This window comes from Aquarana catesbeiana, linkage group LG07 (genome assembly GCF_042186555.1).
Source record: "Aquarana catesbeiana isolate 2022-GZ linkage group LG07, ASM4218655v1, whole genome shotgun sequence".
In the NCBI taxonomy this organism is placed as follows: Eukaryota; Metazoa; Chordata; class Amphibia; order Anura; family Ranidae; genus Aquarana; species Aquarana catesbeiana.
In genome coordinates this window covers 316,064,781-316,086,188 of record NC_133330.1, presented here as the reverse complement: position 1 = coordinate 316,086,188, position 21,408 = coordinate 316,064,781, and the positions used below count along the sequence as shown (strand labels likewise).

At 42.3% G+C, this 21,408-nt stretch overlaps 1 protein-coding gene across 3 annotated transcripts in view; it reads right to left on the bottom strand.

Moving 5' to 3' along the window:
- The window catches only part of SLC44A5 (solute carrier family 44 member 5), a 297,524-nt gene that overhangs the window by 102,892 nt on the left and 173,224 nt on the right, over positions 1-21,408 (bottom strand). For all 3 annotated transcript variants that reach the window (XM_073593722.1, XM_073593723.1, XM_073593720.1), the window contains exons 4-6: positions 13,810-13,894; positions 2,725-2,809; positions 1,015-1,140 (exon numbers count right to left, since the gene is read on the bottom strand). In XM_073593722.1, the coding sequence (XP_073449823.1) occupies positions 1,015-1,140; positions 2,725-2,809; positions 13,810-13,894 (296 nt within the window). The remainder of the gene's footprint in view (positions 1-1,014; positions 1,141-2,724; positions 2,810-13,809; positions 13,895-21,408) is intronic.

The window sequence follows — 21,408 nt, the reverse complement described above, 5'->3', positions numbered from 1 at the left end:
CGAATTTTCGAATTTTTGGAATTTGAAAATTCAGAAATTCAAAAATTAGAAAATCCAAAAATTAGAAAATCTGAAAAAAAAGAAAGAAAATCAGTAAAATTCAAAATAATGACTAACTAATAATAACAACTATTAAATAATAGGTATTGGGATTTCTTTTCAAATTTTTTCATTCTTTTGAATTTTCAGATTTTCATTCTTATTTCTGGATTTTCAAATTTCCAAATTTTTGAATTTTCAGTTTATAAAAATTTTCGAAATTCCTAATTTCGAATTCTCTCATTTCCGAACTTCCGAATTTCCAAATTTCCGAAATTTTGAATTTTCGAAAATTCAGAAATGTGAAAATTCGAAATTTCGGAAATTCGTAATTTAAAATTTCTGAAATTTCGAATTTCTGAAATTCAGAATTTTCTAATTTCCCAAATTTCGAATTTCCGAAAATTCAGAAATTTTAAAATTCAGAAGTTTCAGAATTAACGAAATTGTCAAAATTTGTTACAAAACAAATTCAGAACTAAACGAATTGCACATGGCTAGTCTATAAGACCGTCCAGGCAGGAAAGACAGCAGCCGAGTCCCCAGCAAAATTTACTTCCGGTGGGCTGGACGTGATGTTCCACACGTCATGCCCGAGCCTCCGAAGGTCATAGAGATTGCCGGGGACCACCTGACCCTTGAAAATCTCTATGCTCAACTTGCGGCACCGGTGGATTCCCTCTCCCGCTCGCTGATCGCACGGACGAACTGGTAGAAGCACCGGAGGGCGGCGGGAAAGGGGGGGTGGGGGACGTCCCCTCCCGCCACCTGTAAGAACGATCAAGAGGTAAAAGGCTAAACTGCCGCTATAATAACTGAAAAAGATGATATCTGGATGATGTCTGTAGGCATCATTCAGATATCTCCTCTAGAAGTCCATGACATCATGTGACGTACCTTGGGTGGGAGGTGGGTAATTACGATCATGTGTATTTTCTGGCTATTTTATGTAATCATTTCTCCTTCTCCACTCACCTTTCTGGGGTTGTTGAAGCCAGGCTTACAGAACTGCCGGTAATATTCCCAGTAGCTGTTATTGTACCAGTTGGCTTGCATGTCTATGTAGGTAGCAAATCTATCCGGACACTTGGAAACGCACAACTGTAGACAAAGACAATGGAGTCAGCAGCCAAATCACATGTAACACATGAGTATAAAACGTTACAATTTACACTAAGCCATTTTTTTTTTTTTTTAAGCAGAACATGCATAAAAATGAAAGGTCTGAATATCTGATAACACCCCAAATAAAAATTCTGAATATAAGCTAAAAAAATAAACCATTACAAAAAAAGTACAGTAGTACCGAAGGATTGCGAGCATAATTCATTCCAGAAGAATGCTTATAATCCAAAACACTGGTATATCAAAGCGAGTTTCCCCATAGGAATCAATGGAAACTCATATAATTAGTTCCAGTGTCACTGCTAGTGTATGCAGAACCACATGTGACCAGAGGTGGGGGTGGGGGGTGCCGGAGACACTCTGAGACACCCAGAGACGCTCAAGGACACTCAAAGACACTCAGAGGCGCTCTGAGACACTCAGAGACACTCAGACGCTCGAAGAGGCTCAGACACACTCGAAGACGCTCAGACGCTTGGAGAGGCTCGGAGACAGTTGGAGAAGCTCAGAGACGCTCAGACGCTCAGAGACGCTAGGAGACACTTAGAGATGCTCAGAGACACTCAGAGATACTCGGAGACGCTCGGAGACACGCTGGAACGGAGTGTTTACGAGTGTCTCCGAGCATCACCGGCGCCCCAGCACCTCTGGCCACATGCGGTACTGAGCACCCCAGAGGCTTGAATCCTGCTCGACTTGCAAAACAAGGCTCACAAACCGAGTCAGGATTAAAAAATAATAATAATAACAGCTCATATTGCGAAACCGCGTTACTCGCAATCTGAGGTTTTACTGTAAATAAATGCTGACCTCAGGGTCAGCTTCCTGAGTGCAGCGGGGAGGTTGGTGCACCGCCACCTCCTGGGAAAGCTAGATACTTAAAATCCCACTAGGTTTTCTCCTGATGGTATTTTTTTTTTTATTATGATTTGGAGGCTGAGATCTCCCTAAAAAATGGGTCTCCCGGGGGTTTGTTGTAAAGTATAATTGATACATGTAAGAATGGGGTCGGTTTGATCTCATCAATGAATGTAAACATTTTAAAACCTTTGTTTTAAAATGACGAGCGCCCAACTGACAGCTCCTTAGTTTAGTTCAGGAAGATTATAGCGCTGGGGGCGGCAGCGGGGGGATAAAAGATTGCAAATGTACTAGAAAACAGAAACACAAGGAACACATCTCACTGAAGGTAAGTAATATTCCTTTAGTTTTTTTTTTTAAGGTAAAATTAGGCTTTAAAACCCCCCTGCCAGGGTATTATTGCTGTCTGTGTCCCCTCTGGGAAGATTCAACCTCTCTTACCAGTCACCTGTATAGATAGTGATGAGAAATCCCACATTTTACAGTTGTCACTGAAACAGGAAGTGAGGGGAAATCTTCCAGTGAGGGACACAAAAAATACTACGGTGGGGGGTGGGGGGGGGGAGAGGGGATAATTCTAAATATTGCAGCAAAAGCTATTTTCATTTTATATTTTGTTGCCTGTTCTTTTTTTATCTTGTTATTTTTGTCTGAGTTCTGCTTTAATTGCATGTGTGTGCACCGATGTGTTCATCATACCTGCATGGTAGGGCACTGCAAATTGATGAGCACCAGAGGACTTGCACATTGCAGGATATTAAAATACATTAAGAGCGTCTTGTTCCTAAAATAAATCATAAAGACAATAAATGAATGAGATGTGTATTCCATAAGACAAGTATGAATATTTAAACCACATTAATCACAACATTAAAAAAATGTAAATATTAAAGTGGACATCGTCAGTCGTCAGGTATATTTTTCCATGTTAGGTGTATGGATTCTTAGACATGTGTAAAAATTCCAGGTATTTATTGTCTCTGAAAGATCACAGTATTCCCCCCGACAATGCCTTCCTCCGCATTCCTCTCCAGAATGTTGAAGACATCTTTGTTCAGTAGACATGTGCAATTCCTTTAGTTCCGAATTCATTCGTTCGTTCCGCCTCGAGCACCATGAGTGTGATCGCGGGTCCCGCGGACTCGATGTCGGCGGGGATACCCGCGGTCGCCTCACGGAGAGGAAGAACGGGGAAATGCTGATGTAAACAAGCATTTCCCCGTTCTGCCTAATGACAGGACACTGATCACAGCTCCCTGTAATCGGGAGCGGTGATCAGTGTCGTGACACGCGTAGCCCCTCCCCCCTACAGTTAGAAGATATCCCCAGGTAGGGCTGGGAGATTTTCTTCAAAAAAAAATCTTCGATTCTCTGAAAAAAAAAACTCGATTCACGATTCAAATCGAGTTTTTTTTTTTTTTCTTTGGAAACCGTGCCGGTCCTGAGGCGCTGAGGGCATGAGCCTAGTCCGCGGCTACGGCCGGACGCTGCGGACTAGGCCAAAGCCGCGGCCTCACCTAAAAACTCCTTGCCCGGAGCTCTTTAGGCCCGGCGCGGTGTCAGCGCCGATCCGGAGGCGCTGCGGGCATGAGTTTTTAGGCGAGGCCGCGGTTTCAGCCTAGTCCGCGGCATCCGGCTGTAGCCGCGGACTAGGCCGAAGCCGCGGCCTTGCCTAAAAACTCATGCCCGCAGCGCCTCGGGACAGGCGCGGTGAAAAAAAAAAATCTAAAAAAATCAATTTGCTTAAATTTTGAATCGATTTGACCTCTCAACTCGATTCAAGATTAAAATCGATTTTTTTCCCAGCCCTATCCCCAGGACACACTTAACCCCTTCAGCGCCCCCTAGTGGTTAACCCCTTCACTGCCAGTCACATTTGCACCGCTATCAATACATTTTTAATCGCACTGATCGCTGTATAAATGTGAATGGTCACAAAATAGCACCAAAAGTGTCCGATCTGCCTGCCATAATGTCGCAGGCACGATAAAAATCGCTGATCGCCGCCATTACTAGTAAAAAAAAAAAAATTATTAATAAAAATGCCATAAAATTATCCCGTATTTTGTAGACGCTATAACTTTTGCACAAACCAATTAATAAACGCTTATTGCAATTTTTTTTTAATCTGTAATCGGGACCGGTGATCAGTGTAGTGTCACACACAGCCCATCCCCCTCGAGTTAGAATCACTCTCTAGGACACACTTAACCCCTACAACGCCACCTAGTGGTTAACACCTTCACTGCCAGTGACATTTTTACAGTAATCAATGCAATTTTTTAGCATTGATCGCTGTATTAATGCCAATGGTCCCAAAAATGTCTGATGTGTCCGCCATAATGTCGTAGTCACGATAAAAATCACAGATCGCCGCCATTACTAGTAAAAAAAAAAAATATTAATAAAAATGCCATAAAACTATCCCCTATTTTGTAGACGCTATAACTTTTGCACAAACCAATCAATAAACGCTTATTGCGATTTTTTTTTACCAAAAATATGTAGAAGAATACGTATCAGCCTAAACTGAGGAAAAAAGATGTTTTTTTATATATTTTTTGGGGATATTTATTATAGCATAAGGTAAAAAATATTGCGTTTTTTTTTTTTAAATTGTCGCTCTTTTTTTGTTTATAGTGCAAAAAATAAAAACCGCAGAGGTGATCAAATACCACCAAAAGAAAGCTCTATTTGTGGGAAAAAAAGGACGTCAATTTTGTTTGGGAGCCACGTCGCACGACCACGCAATTGTCAGTTAAAGCGACGCAGTGCTGAATCGCAAAAAGTGCTCTGGTCTTTGGCCAGCCAAATGGTCCGGGGCTGAAGTGGATAGCTTTCATGCAACTTTTAAGGGTTTTTTTATAATCATTTTCTTTATTAAGACACATTTCAACATACAATATAGAAATACACATTGCACAATATATCTATATAAATCTTTTCATTAACATACACCACACTAACCCCCACCCCCCACCCCAAGAAAACACACCGGATCCTTGATCATGTCCTCTTCAAAAGAGAGAAAGAAAAAAAAGAGAGAAAATTAGTTAAAAAAAAAAAAAAAAAAAAGGAAAAAGCCCACCCACTTACCTATGCATAAACAAAACTCATAATATTAATAATAGGACACGAAATCAGTAATTCGAAATTATACACTTTTCTTTTTACATATACATACATATATATATATATATATATTTTTTTTTTTTTTTTTAATACTTATTTATTTTGTTTGTATTTTTGGTTGTTTGACACATGTAATAGGGCGCTGTAAAGCCCCCTTCTTAATTATACTTTGAATAATCTTTTGAGGGTTAATATTGAAGTCTATGGCCCTCAAGTTGCATGAAAGTCGCTGCAACTTTAAGTCACACATATATAATTGGTTATCATTGGAAATCATGAGGAATGACTTCTCATGCAACTTTGATGTCTAAAGTTGCATGACAAGCCCCACAAGTTTGAATGGGGCCTTACTAAAGAAAAATAGACCGTTCATTTTGCAAGAGAATTTTTCCCAGATCTTATTGAATGAGGTGAAGCACTGATGACCTCCATCATCCAATCACGGTCAAGCAAAAATGCTCTTTTTTTTTTTTAATATTCCATGCATCTGATTGGGTATTCTTGACAAAGTGAAATTTCACCACATTCACTAATCCCTGGGGAAAGTTCCCTTGCACACTGCAACTTCTCTTGCAAACTTAACGGCCTATTTTCCTTTAGTAATTCAACCCCTATGACTGAGTTTTCACTGAAGCAACCTCTGCTAATGCTTTTTAATCAGTTCCAATTACCCACATCTGTTTACTTTACTATACAGTTTATTTTTTTTATTGTTACATGTTTATTTGTGAAGACTTGTAAAGTTTTTGAAGGATATGCATTTCATCACTTCAATTCTTTGCTGTATTGAGCAAGTCTATGTAACACCAATTGCTTCCACAAGAGGGCTCCAGAGACAGCAGTCAAAGTAACTGCATGAACCTTTCTGGCCGACACATAGGGGGTCATTTACTATAACACCGCGGTAATTAGCGATAATTACCGCACATTCACGATAATTAGCGCTAATCACACTAATTAGCACTAAAACGGTATTCACTATAGCGCTGGTGAAAAAAATCTCCCAAAATCAAATTTACTATAGTTCCCTGAAAACAAATAGCACCCAAACCCTTACTCTGGTAAAACCTGGAGTAGTGCACATGGAAATAATGTTTAGAGCATGATATAATTGCCTAAATGGTACTGAAATATGCGGTATATTAATTAATGATAATCTGCTTTTAACCACTTCAGCCCCGGAAGGATTTGCCCCCTTCCTGACCAGAGCACTTTTTGCGATTCGGCACTGCGTCGCTTTAACTGACAATTGCGCGGTCGTGCGACTTTACACCCAAACAAAATTGACGTCCTTTTTTTCCCACAAATAGAGCTTTCTTTTGGTGGTATTTGATCACCTCTGTGTTTTTTATTTTTTGCGCTATAAACAAAAAAAGAGCGACAATTTTGAAAAAAAAGCAATATTTTTTACTTTTTGCCTTAATAAATATTCCAAAAATATATTAAAAAACTATTTTTTTCCGATATGTATTCTTCTACATATGATTGTATAAAGTGTGATGACTGCGCTTAAGACAATATGTAGGTATGCAGCCCCCCTGAAGAAGCTCCCTAGAAGGTGCTTCAGAAATGAATAGATAAATAAATTGGGGTAATGGCGTTCCATATACTTAATTGGGCGAACAAGTATAAAAAGAGATAATAAGAATTAAATTAAAAAAATAATAAAGACCAGTGTGCTAGCTCCATGGCGGAGATGCCCCACCTATTTACAGGTTATGTGTATAACCAGGGGTGCTAATTACTTATATGATCCCCTTACAAGGTGTATGATTATTATACTAGTGGTTGTGATATTTTGTGAATACACTCATCAAGTGTAAAAATATAACATAAATAAAGTCCCTATGAGTACCAAACCAATATAACTCATATATGTAAAAACTTATCAGTGTACAGTGCAATATACAGTGATGAATTGATAATCTCCATACCTGAATTTAAACAGTATTACCATCATAAATAATAACAATATGCCCATAAACCACCATACAGTTGACCAATTCAATAAATGGTATGCATCTGGTGAGTGGGGACCCTTGAGGGGGAGCACTAATGCTGGCCATACACTATACAGAAAATCGGCCGAACCCATTTTCGAAAAACGAACGTTCGACCGTGACCGCAAACGATCGTGCCATCATATAATGACCGATAAATTGTTCAGTGGACATGAATAAATAATTTTTTGTTTGTTTTTTTACATATACCTAGTGCAGATAGTTCGGACGGGAAACACATTAACCTTGCAATTTATCGTACGTTCGGCAGAAATTTACCAAACTTCCCGTTCGTTTTTCTTCCACAAAAACGTCACAAACGATTATCGATTTGTGCCCATTAACTTGCCGAAAAACGAACGAAGTGTCTATACGAACGATTTTTCGGCCGATTTTTCGTATAGTGTATGGCCAGCATTAGTCACCAAGGATTTTTAGAGCACTCAAGTCACGGTTTTGACAACCCTTATCACTGTTTTGAACACTAATTATGGACTAATAATTTTTTGAACACTGTTCACCTAATATGCTCATGGACTTTTTAACCTGGTAGCTGCATACCATTTATTGAATTGGTCAACTGTATGGTGGTTTATGGGCATATTGTTATTATTTATGATGGTAATACTGTTTAAATTCAGGTATGGAGATTATCAATTCATCCCTGTATATTGCACTGTACACTGATAAGTTTTTACATATATGAGTTATATTGGTTTGGTACTCATAGGGACTTTATTTATGTTATATTTTTACACTTGATGAGTGTATTCACAAAATATCACAACCACTAGTATAATAATCATACACCTTGTAAGGGGATCATATAAGTAATTAGCACCCCTGGTTATACACATAACCTGTAAATAGGTGGGGCATCTCCGCCGTGGAGCTAGCACACTGGTCTTTATTATTTTTTAAATTTAATTCTTATTATCTCTTTTTATACTTATTCACCCAATTAAGTATAGGGAGCACCATTACCCCAATTTATTTATCTATTCATTCTTCTACATATGTTTGGTGAAAAAAAAAAAAATCACAATAAGCGTATATTGATTGGTTTGCGCAAAATAGCGTCTATAAAATAGGGGATAGTTTTATGGCATTTTAAATATTCATATTTTTTTTTTTTAAGTAGTAATGGTGGTGATCGTCAATTTTTATCGTAACTGCGACATTATGGCGGACACATCGGACACTTTTGACACTATTTTTGGACCACTGTCATTTATACAGCGATCAGTGCTATAAAAATGCATTGATTACTGTGTAAATGGGAGCGATGAAGGGGTTAAGTCTGTCCTAGGGAGGTGTTCTAACTGTGTGGGGGGGGGCTACCACTGACATTACAGCGATCACTGCTCCCGATGACAGGGAGCAGTGATCTCTGTCATGTCACTAGGCAGAATGGAGAAATGCCTTGTTTACATAGGCATCTCCCTGTTCTACCTCTCAGTGACACGATCGCGGGCACCCAGCAGACATCGAGTCCATGGGACCCACGGTCACCGCAGTGGGCGCGCATGCCCGTAGCATAACTTCTCAAAGGGGACGTGCCTGTACACCCTTTTGTCCACCCGTGCCATTCTGCCGACGTATATCATTGCGCAGCGGTCGGGAAGCGGTTAAACTGTGTGAAAAAATTATTTCTACACTGAAATATCTTTAAAAGTCTGAAAAGAGATAAATTCCCAGTCTCTACAACTAGGTGCCAACACAACTGAGCATGCTCAGACCTACAAACAGCTCTCATTTTAGCTCCCATGGCTTTTTACAGGTAAATACCAAAATTATCGCTTGGCTAAAATGCGTTTCTAAGAAAGACAATTGGCGCTATTATAGTCCAGTGCAAGTTTCAGCCATTGATTCTAATGGTACAAGTATAACTTCCCCAAACAAATACTTTTAATGTTGAGATGAAATGTATCTTTCTCTGAAATAAATGTTCCTTCCAACAATGTTGCTGCTTCTATTTTGTTTGTTCTCATCTATTTTGTTTTTAAGAATTCTAGAATGTGAAATGTTTTGATGTTTTGGTAAAATTAATTTTTCTCTGTCACTTTCACTTGTTACTCTCCATTTCACAACAATCTTTACCCAACTCACACAGGTCTCTTTACAAACCACAACAATATCATTGCTGATGCAAATTTCAAATGGGTCACAATTTTGTGTGTTTTTTTATTATTTCCAAATAATCATAATTTGAGCCCAAAAAATGTGATGTGTACCAACATCAGAAATGAAAATGTAATTCCCAAAAATCCAAGGGTAACATCACTATTCTACACTCACCCACAGGGCCGGTGCTACCACTAGGCAAACTAGGCAGCCGCCTAGGGCACCCGGCCACTGGTGTTCCTACTCTCTTCTCTCTGCAGCAAGCAACTAAGTCTCAGCATCAGCAGGCAGCCGCCGCTCCGTTCGCACATAGTGTCAAGGGCGCTGCGGAGGACTGTATCTGTGTCCCAACTCCCGAATGAATGGAAGCAAGCAAACATTCATTGATTGGTAGGCTGCATTTCATGGGCGCTGGTGAGGCTGCATTAATGGGCGCTGGTGGGCTGCATTTCATGGGCGCTTCATTAAAAAGGTGGGGTATACATGGACAAGGCAAAAGGGGGTGGAGTCAGGAGTGGAGCGGGGGTGGGGGGTGACAAAATGAGATTTTTCCTAGAGTGTCAAAAATCTTTGCACCAGCCCTGCTCACCCACCAAATATCACAGAATAAATCAAGAAGAATAACTCTTGAGTAATGTAATTCCACCACCTATATGTCCAAAGAAATGCAATATTTATGTGTATGTATGTGTAGGAGGTTTTCACATGTGGCATCTCTGAGGGTTAAAATCCCAAGCATGCTGCTTCATGTAGAAAAGTTGTCTCATCTCCCAGGTCCTAAAACTATGTCCATATGTAGTATTTACTGTATGTGTAGGAGGGTTCCACCACCATTGTAAATCTTGTCAGATACACTATCTAGCCAAAAGTATTGGGACGCCTGCCTTTACACACACATGAACTTTAATGGCATCCCAGTCTTAGTCCGTAGGGTTAAAATTTGATTTGGCCCACCCTTTGCAGGTATTAGGCCCCTTTCACGCGATCGGACCATTCAGTCCGCCTGTCAGTTTTGATGGCGGACCTGAACGGGTGCTCCATGTTAGCCTATGGAGCAACGGATGTCAGCGGAGACATGTCCGCTGACATCCGACCCGGTCTGATCCGCTAAAATCAGATGGATGCCTCTACGTTCGGATCGGGTGAGATCTGATGAAATCGGACATGCTGTCCCATTTTTGTCCGATCTCTCCATAGGCAGCAGCGGCGCTCGACAAGCCCCTCCCCGCTCAGTGAGCAGAGAGGGACCTGTCATCCGCCGGCTCAGCGGAGATCAACTGAGAGATCTCCCGCTGAGCCAGCGGACCGAGGCGGGCTCCGTGGAAGCGGAGTCCGCCTCGTGTGAAAGGGGCCTTACAGCTTCTGGGAAGGCTGTCCACAAGGTTTAGGAGTGTGCCTATGGGAATGTTTGACCATTCTTCCAGAAGCGCATTTGTGAGGTCAGGCACTGATGTTGGATGAGAAGGCCTGGTTCGCAGTCTCTAATCTAATTCAGCCAAAAGTTGTTCTATTGGGTTGAGGTCAGGACTCTATGCAGGCCAGTCAAGTTCCTCCATCCCAAACTCCCTCATCCATGTCTTTATGGACCTTGCTTTGTGTACTTTGTGCGCAGTCATGTTGGAACAAGAAGGGGCCATCCCAAAACTGTTCCCACAAAGTTGGGAGCATGAAATTGTCCAAAATGTCTTGGTATGCTGATGCCTTAAGCGTTCCCTTCACTGGAACTAAGGGGACAAGCCCAACCCCTGAAACACAACCCCACACCATAATCCTCCCTCCACCAAATGATTTGGACCAGTGCACAAACCAAGGTCCATAAAGACATGGATGAGTGAGTTTGGGGTGGAAGAACTTGACTGGCCTGCACAGAGTCCTGACCTCAAAAAAACAGAACACCTTGGGGATGAATTAGAGCATAGACTGCGAGTCAGGCCTTCTCATCCAACATCAGTGCCTGCCCTCACACATGCACTTCTGGAAGAATGGTCAAACATTCCCATAGACACACTCCTAAACCTTGCGGACAGCCTTCCCAGAAGAGTTGAGGTTGTTATAGCTGCAAAGGGTGGGGCAACTCAATATTGAACCCTAAGGACTAAGACTGGGATGCCATTACAGTTAATGTGCATATACAGGCAGGCATCCCAATACTTAGGCCAATATATTGTATATTGCTTGTGACACTGAGCATGGCTCTGGACTTAGGGCTGGTTCACACCACAGAGATGCAGAGAACATGTGTGAGGCTGCCCACTGTCTAAGTGGTTAGCAATTGCATCTAGCAGCGCTGGGGTTGCTGGTTCAATTCCCCAACATGCTAATGCTTGTGCTGAAGTTTATATGTTCTCCCTGTGTGTTTTTCTCACCACAATCCAAAGACATGCTGGCATTTTATTTGCCTCCTGTCTAAATGGTCTCTAATGTAAGAAAGTTAGTTTTGGACTTTAGATTGGAAGCTCATTGCAGCCAGGGACTGATGTTAATGTTTATTAGCACTAATCATGCCCAGGGACTTGGACATTTAAAATTGTAGGGTTTACACTGCACAGGTACATATGCTTAGAAAACTGTTGCTTTGTTTATGTGCATGCAAATTGACTTTGACCTTTGGCCTGTAGTTGGAGATTTGATGCACATAGCCAAGGGCTAACACAGTTGCGAATAGTATTATGTGTTCCTGCTCATCAGGTGCAATCACTTTAGACATACATGAAGAGACAGATTGAAAGATACTGGTGGGCATGTATTTCTATTGGGCGTGTGTCAGTGTGCTAACAATACAACCTACCTTATATAAAGGGCTGCAGTAGGGGGGATTCGTTTGGCCTGAGAAGGCCAGGTTTTTTGCTGTGATTTGTAGGGGTGAAGGAATGATATTGTGCATATTGACAAACGCCCCACTAGGGCTGTTTGTTTGCTGAAATTCTTATGTATTTTTTCTATCAAAAGTGGGTTTATGTGGCCGTGCTGACAATGTTGTGTGCATATTCCTGTCTGACCATGCATTCATGGTTTGGGAGCATGTGCTGACCTTCTACTCTTTGATCTCATTGCTTAATCGTGTACAAAGAAATGCAGCTTCCAGAAGAACATGGTCACCAATGTATGTATGTGTGTGTGTGTGTGGATTGTGGGGTGGTGGGTGTTAGTTTGAATATGTGCCTTTTTTAATATTATGTTGGAATGCTTTGTAAGAATGACTGATAAGTATGTTTTATATAATCTTGCAGATAAAAATGTGATGTGTTGCCTGTTATACACTGAAAGTAAAGCTGTGTCCACTCTAAAGGTTTAGACAGATTTTAGATTGTAAGCTCCTATGAGCAAGGCCCTTTAAACCCAATTGCAAACTGGTTTGCTAACTGTTTTGTAGCACCATATATCCTGAAGAATATATATATTTTTTGAAGCTAGTAAACTAATGTACACAATTTTGTTTCTGCTGGCAAATTATTGAGCTTATTTGTTGTTTTTTCTCTTTTCTTTCCTCTTTTTAATTCGTTTTGGGGGTGGTGGCTGTTCACTACAAGTAAATAATAAAGGTGATTAGGTGGAGTCTTTGTATATAACAGCTGTGGAGAATTGCAGGTAATGAATTCAGCTGGTGGATAGGCAGTGTTTGTATGTGTCAGCCCTGGTTCACATTGATGCGATTTCACACGTCAAATTGCATGCCAAATCGCCGGCAATTGCACCGTCTTTGTCGGTGTGGCACTGCAATTTCCAAAAGTAGTTTCTGTACTACTTTTGGAGACTTCTAAGTGCGATTTCCATTGAAATGTATCTGAAATTCTGAAAGTCGCGACTGACACCCGGGAATGAAATCGTGTGAGTATAGCTTGAACTCGCACGATTTCCTCCCGCTGTCAGTGTGAATCTAGGCTTAAACTGGGCCTTTGTCTTTGTAATTCAGCTGCAACAATACTAGTGTAGAATGATTAAAGAATGAACACAAATAATTACCGCTTTATAGTCACCTAAATAAAAAAAAAACAAAAACATGAAATAAACAACATACAACAAATAGGTAACCTAAATGTTCAATACATGTAACTTTACAGAATAGCAGACATTACTCTGTAATAATCATTCATAACTGCATTCGTTAGCAAAAGAAGGAAAAAAATAGGAATACTAATTGCAATATACATCAATAGATGCACACGAGGTAGAGCACATCTCACATAAAAATATTTATTTCACATACATGGATCATGGTTGCAGTGCAGTGCTATATAATAACTTAGTAGAAATTGGCATTTGCATATACGCGGAATCGCTATTTAGCGCCGATTTCCGAATTTACTAACGTATGTTCGCCGCTAATAGGGCTCTTTTTCATTCGCACATTCGCCTGTTGAAACCTTAATTGCCTAAAATGGGCGCTATTATATGTAATAGTGCCCAGTACTTCCCGGGGCTATAGTAAATGACCCCCATAGTGTAAATTATTAGCTGCTAGAAAGGCAAACAGCAAGTAATAATTATCTGATCATTTTTAGGACAGCATACAAAAATAGATACTTACTCATTCCGCGTAGCCTTCTGTCCACAGAACTGCCCATAGCTGTCGGTGGGGTATATAACTTTCCTGGGGTCCCCATGAATCCATGCTGAAAGACAAAGCACAGAATTGTAAAACACTAATTTTAAGCTATAAAAAACTGGCGCAAACCCCTGGTTTGTGTGCAAGAAGGAATCTCCGTGTTTGGACATCATTCAGCCCAGTGGCACAACAAAATAAAAACTACCCATCTATGGCCAACTTTAGGAAGCACCTAACATAGGACAAGGTGCTTTATATACTTTGTCCTATAGTCAACACAATAGTGAAAAAAAAGATACTTATTTTTTAACCACTTCTTGAACAAGCTATAGCTGAAAGAGCTCTAGAACCACACCCCCTGCGTGCCTGCTGGGACACGCATCCTGCGTGCTCTGTGATCGCTGTGTCCTTTGGACCACAGCTCGTGGTAAAGGGCCAATCACAGCCACACTTTACCATGGGATCAGCTGTGTCCAATCACAGCTGATCACAATGTAAACAGACTTGCTGGTTATGGTCAGTACTTTCCTCACGTGCTGTCACAGCATACGGAGAGGAGAGCTGGTAACTGGCAAGGCTGACAGGGGACATTTAGGGCACTGATCATCAGTCTTCTGATGATCAGTGCTGCCTATCAGTGCCGCCTTGTCAATGCTGCCCATCAGTGCCGCCTATCAGTGCCCATCACTGCTGCCTATCAGTGCCGCCTTGTCAATGCTGTCCATCAGTGCAGCCTATCAGTGCCCAGTGCAGCCTATCAGTGCAGCCTTTCAGTGCCCATCCATGCTGCCTATCACTGCCTCCTTGTCAATGAAGCCCATCAGTGCCTCCTATCAGTGCCACCTATCAGTGCCTCCTATCAGTGCCACATATCAGTGCCTCCTATCAGTGCCACATATCAGTGCCTCCTATCAGTGCCGCCTCGTCAATGCTGCCTATCAGTGCCGCCTTGTCAAAGTGGCACATCAGTGCCACCTTGTCAAAGCTGCCCATCAGTGCAGCTTTTCAGCGCCCATCAGTGCCTCCTCATCAATGCAGCCTATCAGTGCCTCCTATCAGTGCCCATCAGTGCCGCCTAGTAGTGCCTCCTTGTCAATGCTTCCCATCAGTGCCTCCTATCAATGTCTCCTTGTCAATGCTGCCCATCAGTCCCTCTTATTAGTGCCACATACAGGGGCGGACTGATAACTCATGGGGCCCCCGGGCAATAGGAGATTATGGGGCCCCCGGGCAATCGGAGATTATGGGGCCACACAGTATACACACATACAGTATACAATCACACAGTATACACATACATGTACACACGGTATACACAGACAGATGTAAAAAAAACACAGATTTATACATACTGTCCCTGGTTTTACTGAGGCTGGCAACCCTGATGGGGCCCCCTAGTGGCCCAGGGCCCTCGGGCAGTGCCCGAGTGGCTCAATGGTCAGTCCGTCCCTGGCCACATATCAGTGCAGCTTATCAGTGCACATGAGTGCAGCCACATCAGCGCACATCAGTGAAGGAGGAAAATTACTTATTTGCTAAATTTTATAACAGAAACTAAGAAAAACATTTTTTTTCTTCAAATTTTTCAGTCTTTTTTTTGTTTGTTCAGTAAAAAATAAAAAACCCAGTGGTGATTAAATACCACCAAAAGAAAGCTCTATTTGTTTGAAAAAATAATAACATCATATGGGTACATTGTTGAATGATTGCACAATTGTCATTTAAAGTGTGACAACGCTGAAAGCTGAAAATTGGCCTGAGCAGGAAGGGGGTGAATGTGCCTGGTATTGGAGTGGTTAATACATTCCCAAATCCCAGCTAGGGTACTAAAAAATGAAGTATAGATTTAGTATCCAATTCCTCAGCTGGAATGTTATATCTATTACTATTAATGTGGTAACCTGGAGATTACACAGAGCTAAGAACCTCTCCAACCCGTGTGACAGTGCTCAGACACAATGGTTGACTGATTAGGGGTTGAGCAGTGCATCACGGGAAGAAGGATAGAAGGTCCTTAATGCTAGGAAATACAAGGTGTTCCACATTTATATCAAAGGGGGTGAGCTATCAGAAGAACCTATTACCTTTGTTTCAAATGGGCAAAGTCAAAGTTTACTTGAAAGAATTGCAGGCTGGATGCTGGGCACAGGCGCCATTCAGAGAAGGCTTTGCGTTTTCTCAATGAATGCAAAGTGATCTCTGATTAGACAAGGTGGAGAGGCAGGGTGGTGACATACCATTCTCCACCTCATCTAATCAAAGGACACTTTGCATTCATTTAGGATATGCAAAGCATTCTCTAAATGGCACTAGTGCCGAGCGGCTGACCTCCAGTGCTCAGAATGTAGCAGGGCAGCCGCTCGTACAGGACCCGCAAGCAACTGGAGATCACTGGAGTAGCGGTGTCTACTTCAGTCATTTCCAACTTCCAGAGGCATTGGCCAGGTATGGTATATGTGTAGTTACATTAGTCCAAGCTAGACCAATAAAACTATGCCCCACCCCATTAGATTGTCAGCTCTTTTGAGCAGGCCCTCTTAACACTCTTGTATATTATTGTTTTGTAACTTTACTGTTTACTCTCCTCCTAAAAATGTTGGTTGACAAGTAATCATGCTGCTTTCATGCTTGAATGCTTTAAGATACTGACCCCGAACAAATATGCAGATAAGGACTTATAATGAATCAGACCTCTCCAGTCTTATATCTCAGTGTCTGGTAGATGCTGTAGAGTTAGAGGCTAGGTTCGCACATATCCGGTGCAAATTTCCCCTCAGTTTTCACTGCGAATTTCCAAAGCAGCTGTTCAGCAGTTCACCTGCCATTTAGATGCAGTTCAGATGTTAACTTTTGGAGCTGGTGGTCACTGGCATCTTTCACATTAGCTGGTTGTTAAGGAGCAGACCAGGAAGCTGGCCACCACGTCACTAACAACGGATGACTCATCAGCTGTCAGCGGGGTTCCTCACTGACAGATGAATGTAAAAAAATAAATTGTGAAGAAAAAAAATGCGTGGGGGTCCTCTTTCGGCGTCTGGTACAGATTTTAAGGGGAACCCCACGCTGAGCAAGTGCCCCCCTTCTGAACCATACCAGGCCACATGCCCTCAACATTAAAAAAAAAAATAATTTTAAGCTAAAAAAAACTGGAGAAAACCCCTGGTTTGTGTGCAAGGAGAAATCTGCGTGTTTGCATTTCATTCAGCCCAGTGGCTCAACAAAATAAACAACTACCCATCTATGGCCAGCTTTAGGAAGCACCTAACAACATGGGACAAGGTGTTTTATGTACTTTGTCCTATAGTCAACATAATAGTGAAAAAAATAATGATACTTATTCTTTAACTGGGGGGGTGCTTTGGGGCAGGAGGGGCGCTGCCCCCCACCCACCCCAAAGTATCTCATCCCCATGTTGATGGGGACAGGGGCCTCTTCCCCACAACCCTGGCTGGTGGTTGTGGGGATCTGCGGGCAGGGGACTTATCAGAATCTGGAATCCCCTAGATCCCAGCAACCACCCCTCCTTTGCGAATGAGTATGGGGTACATAGTACTCTTATGCCGAGTACACACGGGCGGACTTTCCGACCGGACTGGTCTGACGGACCGAATCTGGCGGACAATTTGACCGTGTGTGGGCTGCATCTGCCTTCTGACGGACCGTTTCGGTTGGAAATCTGACGGACTTTAGATTTGAAACCTGCTTCAAATCTTTACATCGTAACTCCGCCGGACTCAGTTCCTAATGGAAAGCCTGTTCATCTAATAAGGGGGCCCCCAGATCCGGGCCCCCCACCCTATGTGTATGAGTATGGGGTACATCGTACCCCTACCCATTCACCTAGGGAAAAAAGTGTCAATAAAAAAACACACTACACAGGTTTTTAAAGTAATTTATTAGACAGCTCCGGGGGTCTTCTTCCAACTTCGGGAGTCTTCTTCCGACTTCGCCGCTCTCTCCGGCCTCTTCTCCCGGTGTACGGTTCTTCTCCCAGTGTCCGGTTCTTCTGCTGGCTCCTACGCTATCTTCTGCAGCTCTTTTGCTAGCGGTGGCCCGGGCTTCTGCGTCGTCTTCTTCCCTCTTCTCTTCTTCTGATGTTGACACGACGCTCTCTCCCGCTGTAATGCTGTGTGAGCGCTCCGCAATGACTTATATAGGCGGTGACCCCGCCCCTTATGACGTCACAGTCCCGGGGCATGCTGGGACTGTGACATCATATGGGGGCGTGGTCAATATCACCGTATATGTGAACATATGTGAACCATAGAAAGCCGGTTTGATTCACATGTCATGCGAATCGCATGCAGTTCAAACCACATCCAATTTGCATATATGCAGACAAAGCCCTAAAATTAAAATGGACCCACAGCTAGTAAATCAAAAAAGAAAAGGGCTGCAATACTCACTAAAAATCAAGAGCTGTCGCCCACAATACTTCTTTCTCAACACAGGATGTCCTCAGTCTTCCAAGCTGAATGACGCTGAGGATATTATATGAATACAGGGCATCATGACCCTAGCCTCTGAGGGGGGATCACTACACTACCCTTTTTACACAGTGCATTGGGGCAGAAAGTGGTTCAGACACCATTGTGACTTGTGTTTTGAGAAAAAAAAAAGCAAAACATACATTCAGGGGGCCTCCAGGGGGAGAGATGGGGCAATTGTGGAATGGGTGCTGAGCCTTGAGTTTGGCTTTAAACAACCTGACAGTTCCTTATATCTCCTGTGGACTCTTTTGGTGGGATCTTTGCGTTCCCAGGTCTGCATTCCTGTAGTGGTTATTTCCTCTCCATTGCTGGATTCTAAGCAATTTTATATTATGGAGAATGTAAAAGGATGAGCTAGAAAACACAAAGGTGGGTGGAAATACCCAAAACTCCCAGATGGACAGAAACAAGAGCGACACTGTTCCTAATGGCTACTACATGGAACTATGTTATAGTGCCCCCTAGCAGGTGACACAGGCTCAAGGTATGAAGTCTACGTCCATGATAGCTGATCTTTACTAGAGTTCCTGATAATGGAGATGGGCTGAAAACTCTAGTAGTTCAGGTTTTCCTCAATGCAAGCTGGGTTGAGGTCACAGCCCTCAGGATTGCCCCACCAAGGGGGTAGCTGGAATAGTCTATGTCTACAGTGTGGAGACTGGACACAAAATTCTAAGCAGAAAAGTAGTCAGGTTTGGGCAGAGGTCAATGGTAAGCGGCAGGAAAGAGAATAGTTAATTCCGGACAGGGGTTGTGGGCAGGCAGCATGCAAGAGAATAGTCAGGACAACCAATCTGCAGCAAGCAAGGCAAACTGAAAGAATAATAGTTATTTTGCACAATGAATAGCTGGCAATATGATACACCACCAGCCAGTCAAAGGCTGGAGCTTAAATACCTCTTTCGGTCAGAGGAAACACTGAGCGTAAATTTCAGAGAATTTTGGAAATCCTGGCAGGGATTCTGCAAATACCATTGGAAGTCCTGGTTTGGATTCCCCGAGTACCAGTGGAAGTCCTAGCAGGGATTCTGCGAGTACCAGTGGAAGTTCTGGCAGGGATTCTCCGAGTACCAGTGGAAGTTCTGGAAGGCATTCTCTGATTACCAGTGAAAGTCCTGGCAGGGATTGTCCCAATACCAGTGGAAGTCCTGGCTGGGATTCTCCGAGTACCAGTGGAAGTCCTGGCAGGCATTCTCTGATTACCAGTGAAAGTCCTGGCAGGGATTGTCCCATTAGCAGTGGAAGTCCTGGCTGGGATTCTATGAGTACCAGTGGAAGTCCTGGCAGGGATTCTGCAAGTACCAAGTTCTGACAGGGACTCTGCTAGCACCATTGGAAGTCATGGCAGAGATCCCTTGAGTACCACGGAAAGTCCCGACAGGGATTCTGTAAATACCATTGGAAGCCCCGGTAGAGATTCTGGAAGTCCTGGCATGGATTCTGACAGTACTGTAACAACTATTTTGCAGCCCAACAGGGTCCACCTATAGCTACATTTCTCCTTTTGGTTAACTCACCCAGTTGCCAGTTAATGAAAGATGGCGCTGAGAAGACATGAACATCAAACAATGACTCATGAGACTAATTGGTGCTTACCTTAACCTTACCCAAAGTACAAGGATTATTTTGAGCCTATGACCAACCTTGCAGCTGCATCCACCTCGCAGCCAATCCACAAACCCTTTTGCAGTTATAAATAAGCACATTGCTCGCCATCTATTGTTGCAGGAGTGGATGATGCATAGTATGTAAAAATGTTGGTGGAGATGACAGGAGTTGAATGTTCTCCACAGTGGTGAGACTTTTATTATGCTCCCTCTAATGAAACAACATCTATTTGTAACATCTATTGTTTTGTGTCTCTGTGAATCATGTTTATGTGACACGTCGGGAACATTTTATTAGGTGAAACACGGCAAAATTGTCACATCTGTGCAGTTCTATCAAGGGACGTGACCGCTGTCCATAATTTATGGCATAATACTGGGAGCCATAATGTTCAACCCGAGAAGGATATAAATATGTATGTGGCCATCACTTTTCCACATGCAAGGGAAATTTGTTCTCCTGAATATTTCTCTTTCTCTGGGTAAATCTAAGATTGCTTCCTTTATAATTCATAGTATTTGTGGATGGCTTTTTTCAGGAAGCTACACAACAACATTTGCTTTCATTTTACATTTTGTATAATTATCCTTTCTTACCCCTATCCACTCCAGAATCCTCTTCAAAGTTTTATTTTCTCATGTCCATGCTCCTGCAAGCTTCACGCTGTAAGGTCCACTAGGATCCTCATTGACAGGTGAGTATAAAACTATGGGGTGCTGAGAGTGGGATTGTAAGAGGGTTACAGCTCAAATTTTCACCCTCTACCTGTTGTGTCTCCTGGACAGAAAGTAAAGAGAAATCTGACAGGACACAGACAGCAATAAAAAAAAATCCTAACAGGGGGTTTTCACTGCTTTCAATATCAAAAACGTACAAAAAAGTTTTGGCTATAGATATCCTTTATGATGTCCCCTCTAAACTGACCCTACTGCCACACTATAAAACAAGGTGCATAAAGGTCTATTTACTACTTTAGGACTTTGGCATAGTAGATACGTCCAAAAAAACTTGCTATTGCTTTCACTATCAAAAACTTAAAAAAAAAAGTTTTGGCCATAGGTATACTTTATAAAGTCCCCGCTAAACTGACCCTACTGCCACACTAAATGATTAGGTAATAGAACAGGTGCATAAAGGTCTATTTACTACTTTGAGACTTTGGCATGGGAGATACAGTCTAAAAAAACTTCAACAATGTACCTCCTATGCCCATGCTCCCATGCCTTGTCTTCAACCGCAGCTTCCCAGCTGTCAAAATGACAGCCGGGACCTGCTCTGTTTGACATGAGCGGCTGCAGCCACTCCTATGTAAAGCAACACATGACAATTCTTATCAAAAAGGAGAAATGAGCATCTTGAGGGTGCAGGCTGTACAGAAATTCCTCTACCCAAAGGAGATCAATGGATTCAAGAAGACCCTAATATTTGCAGTGGTCTGAAATATTTACTGACAATTCAAGAAGGAGGTCAACGAGTTTCGGAG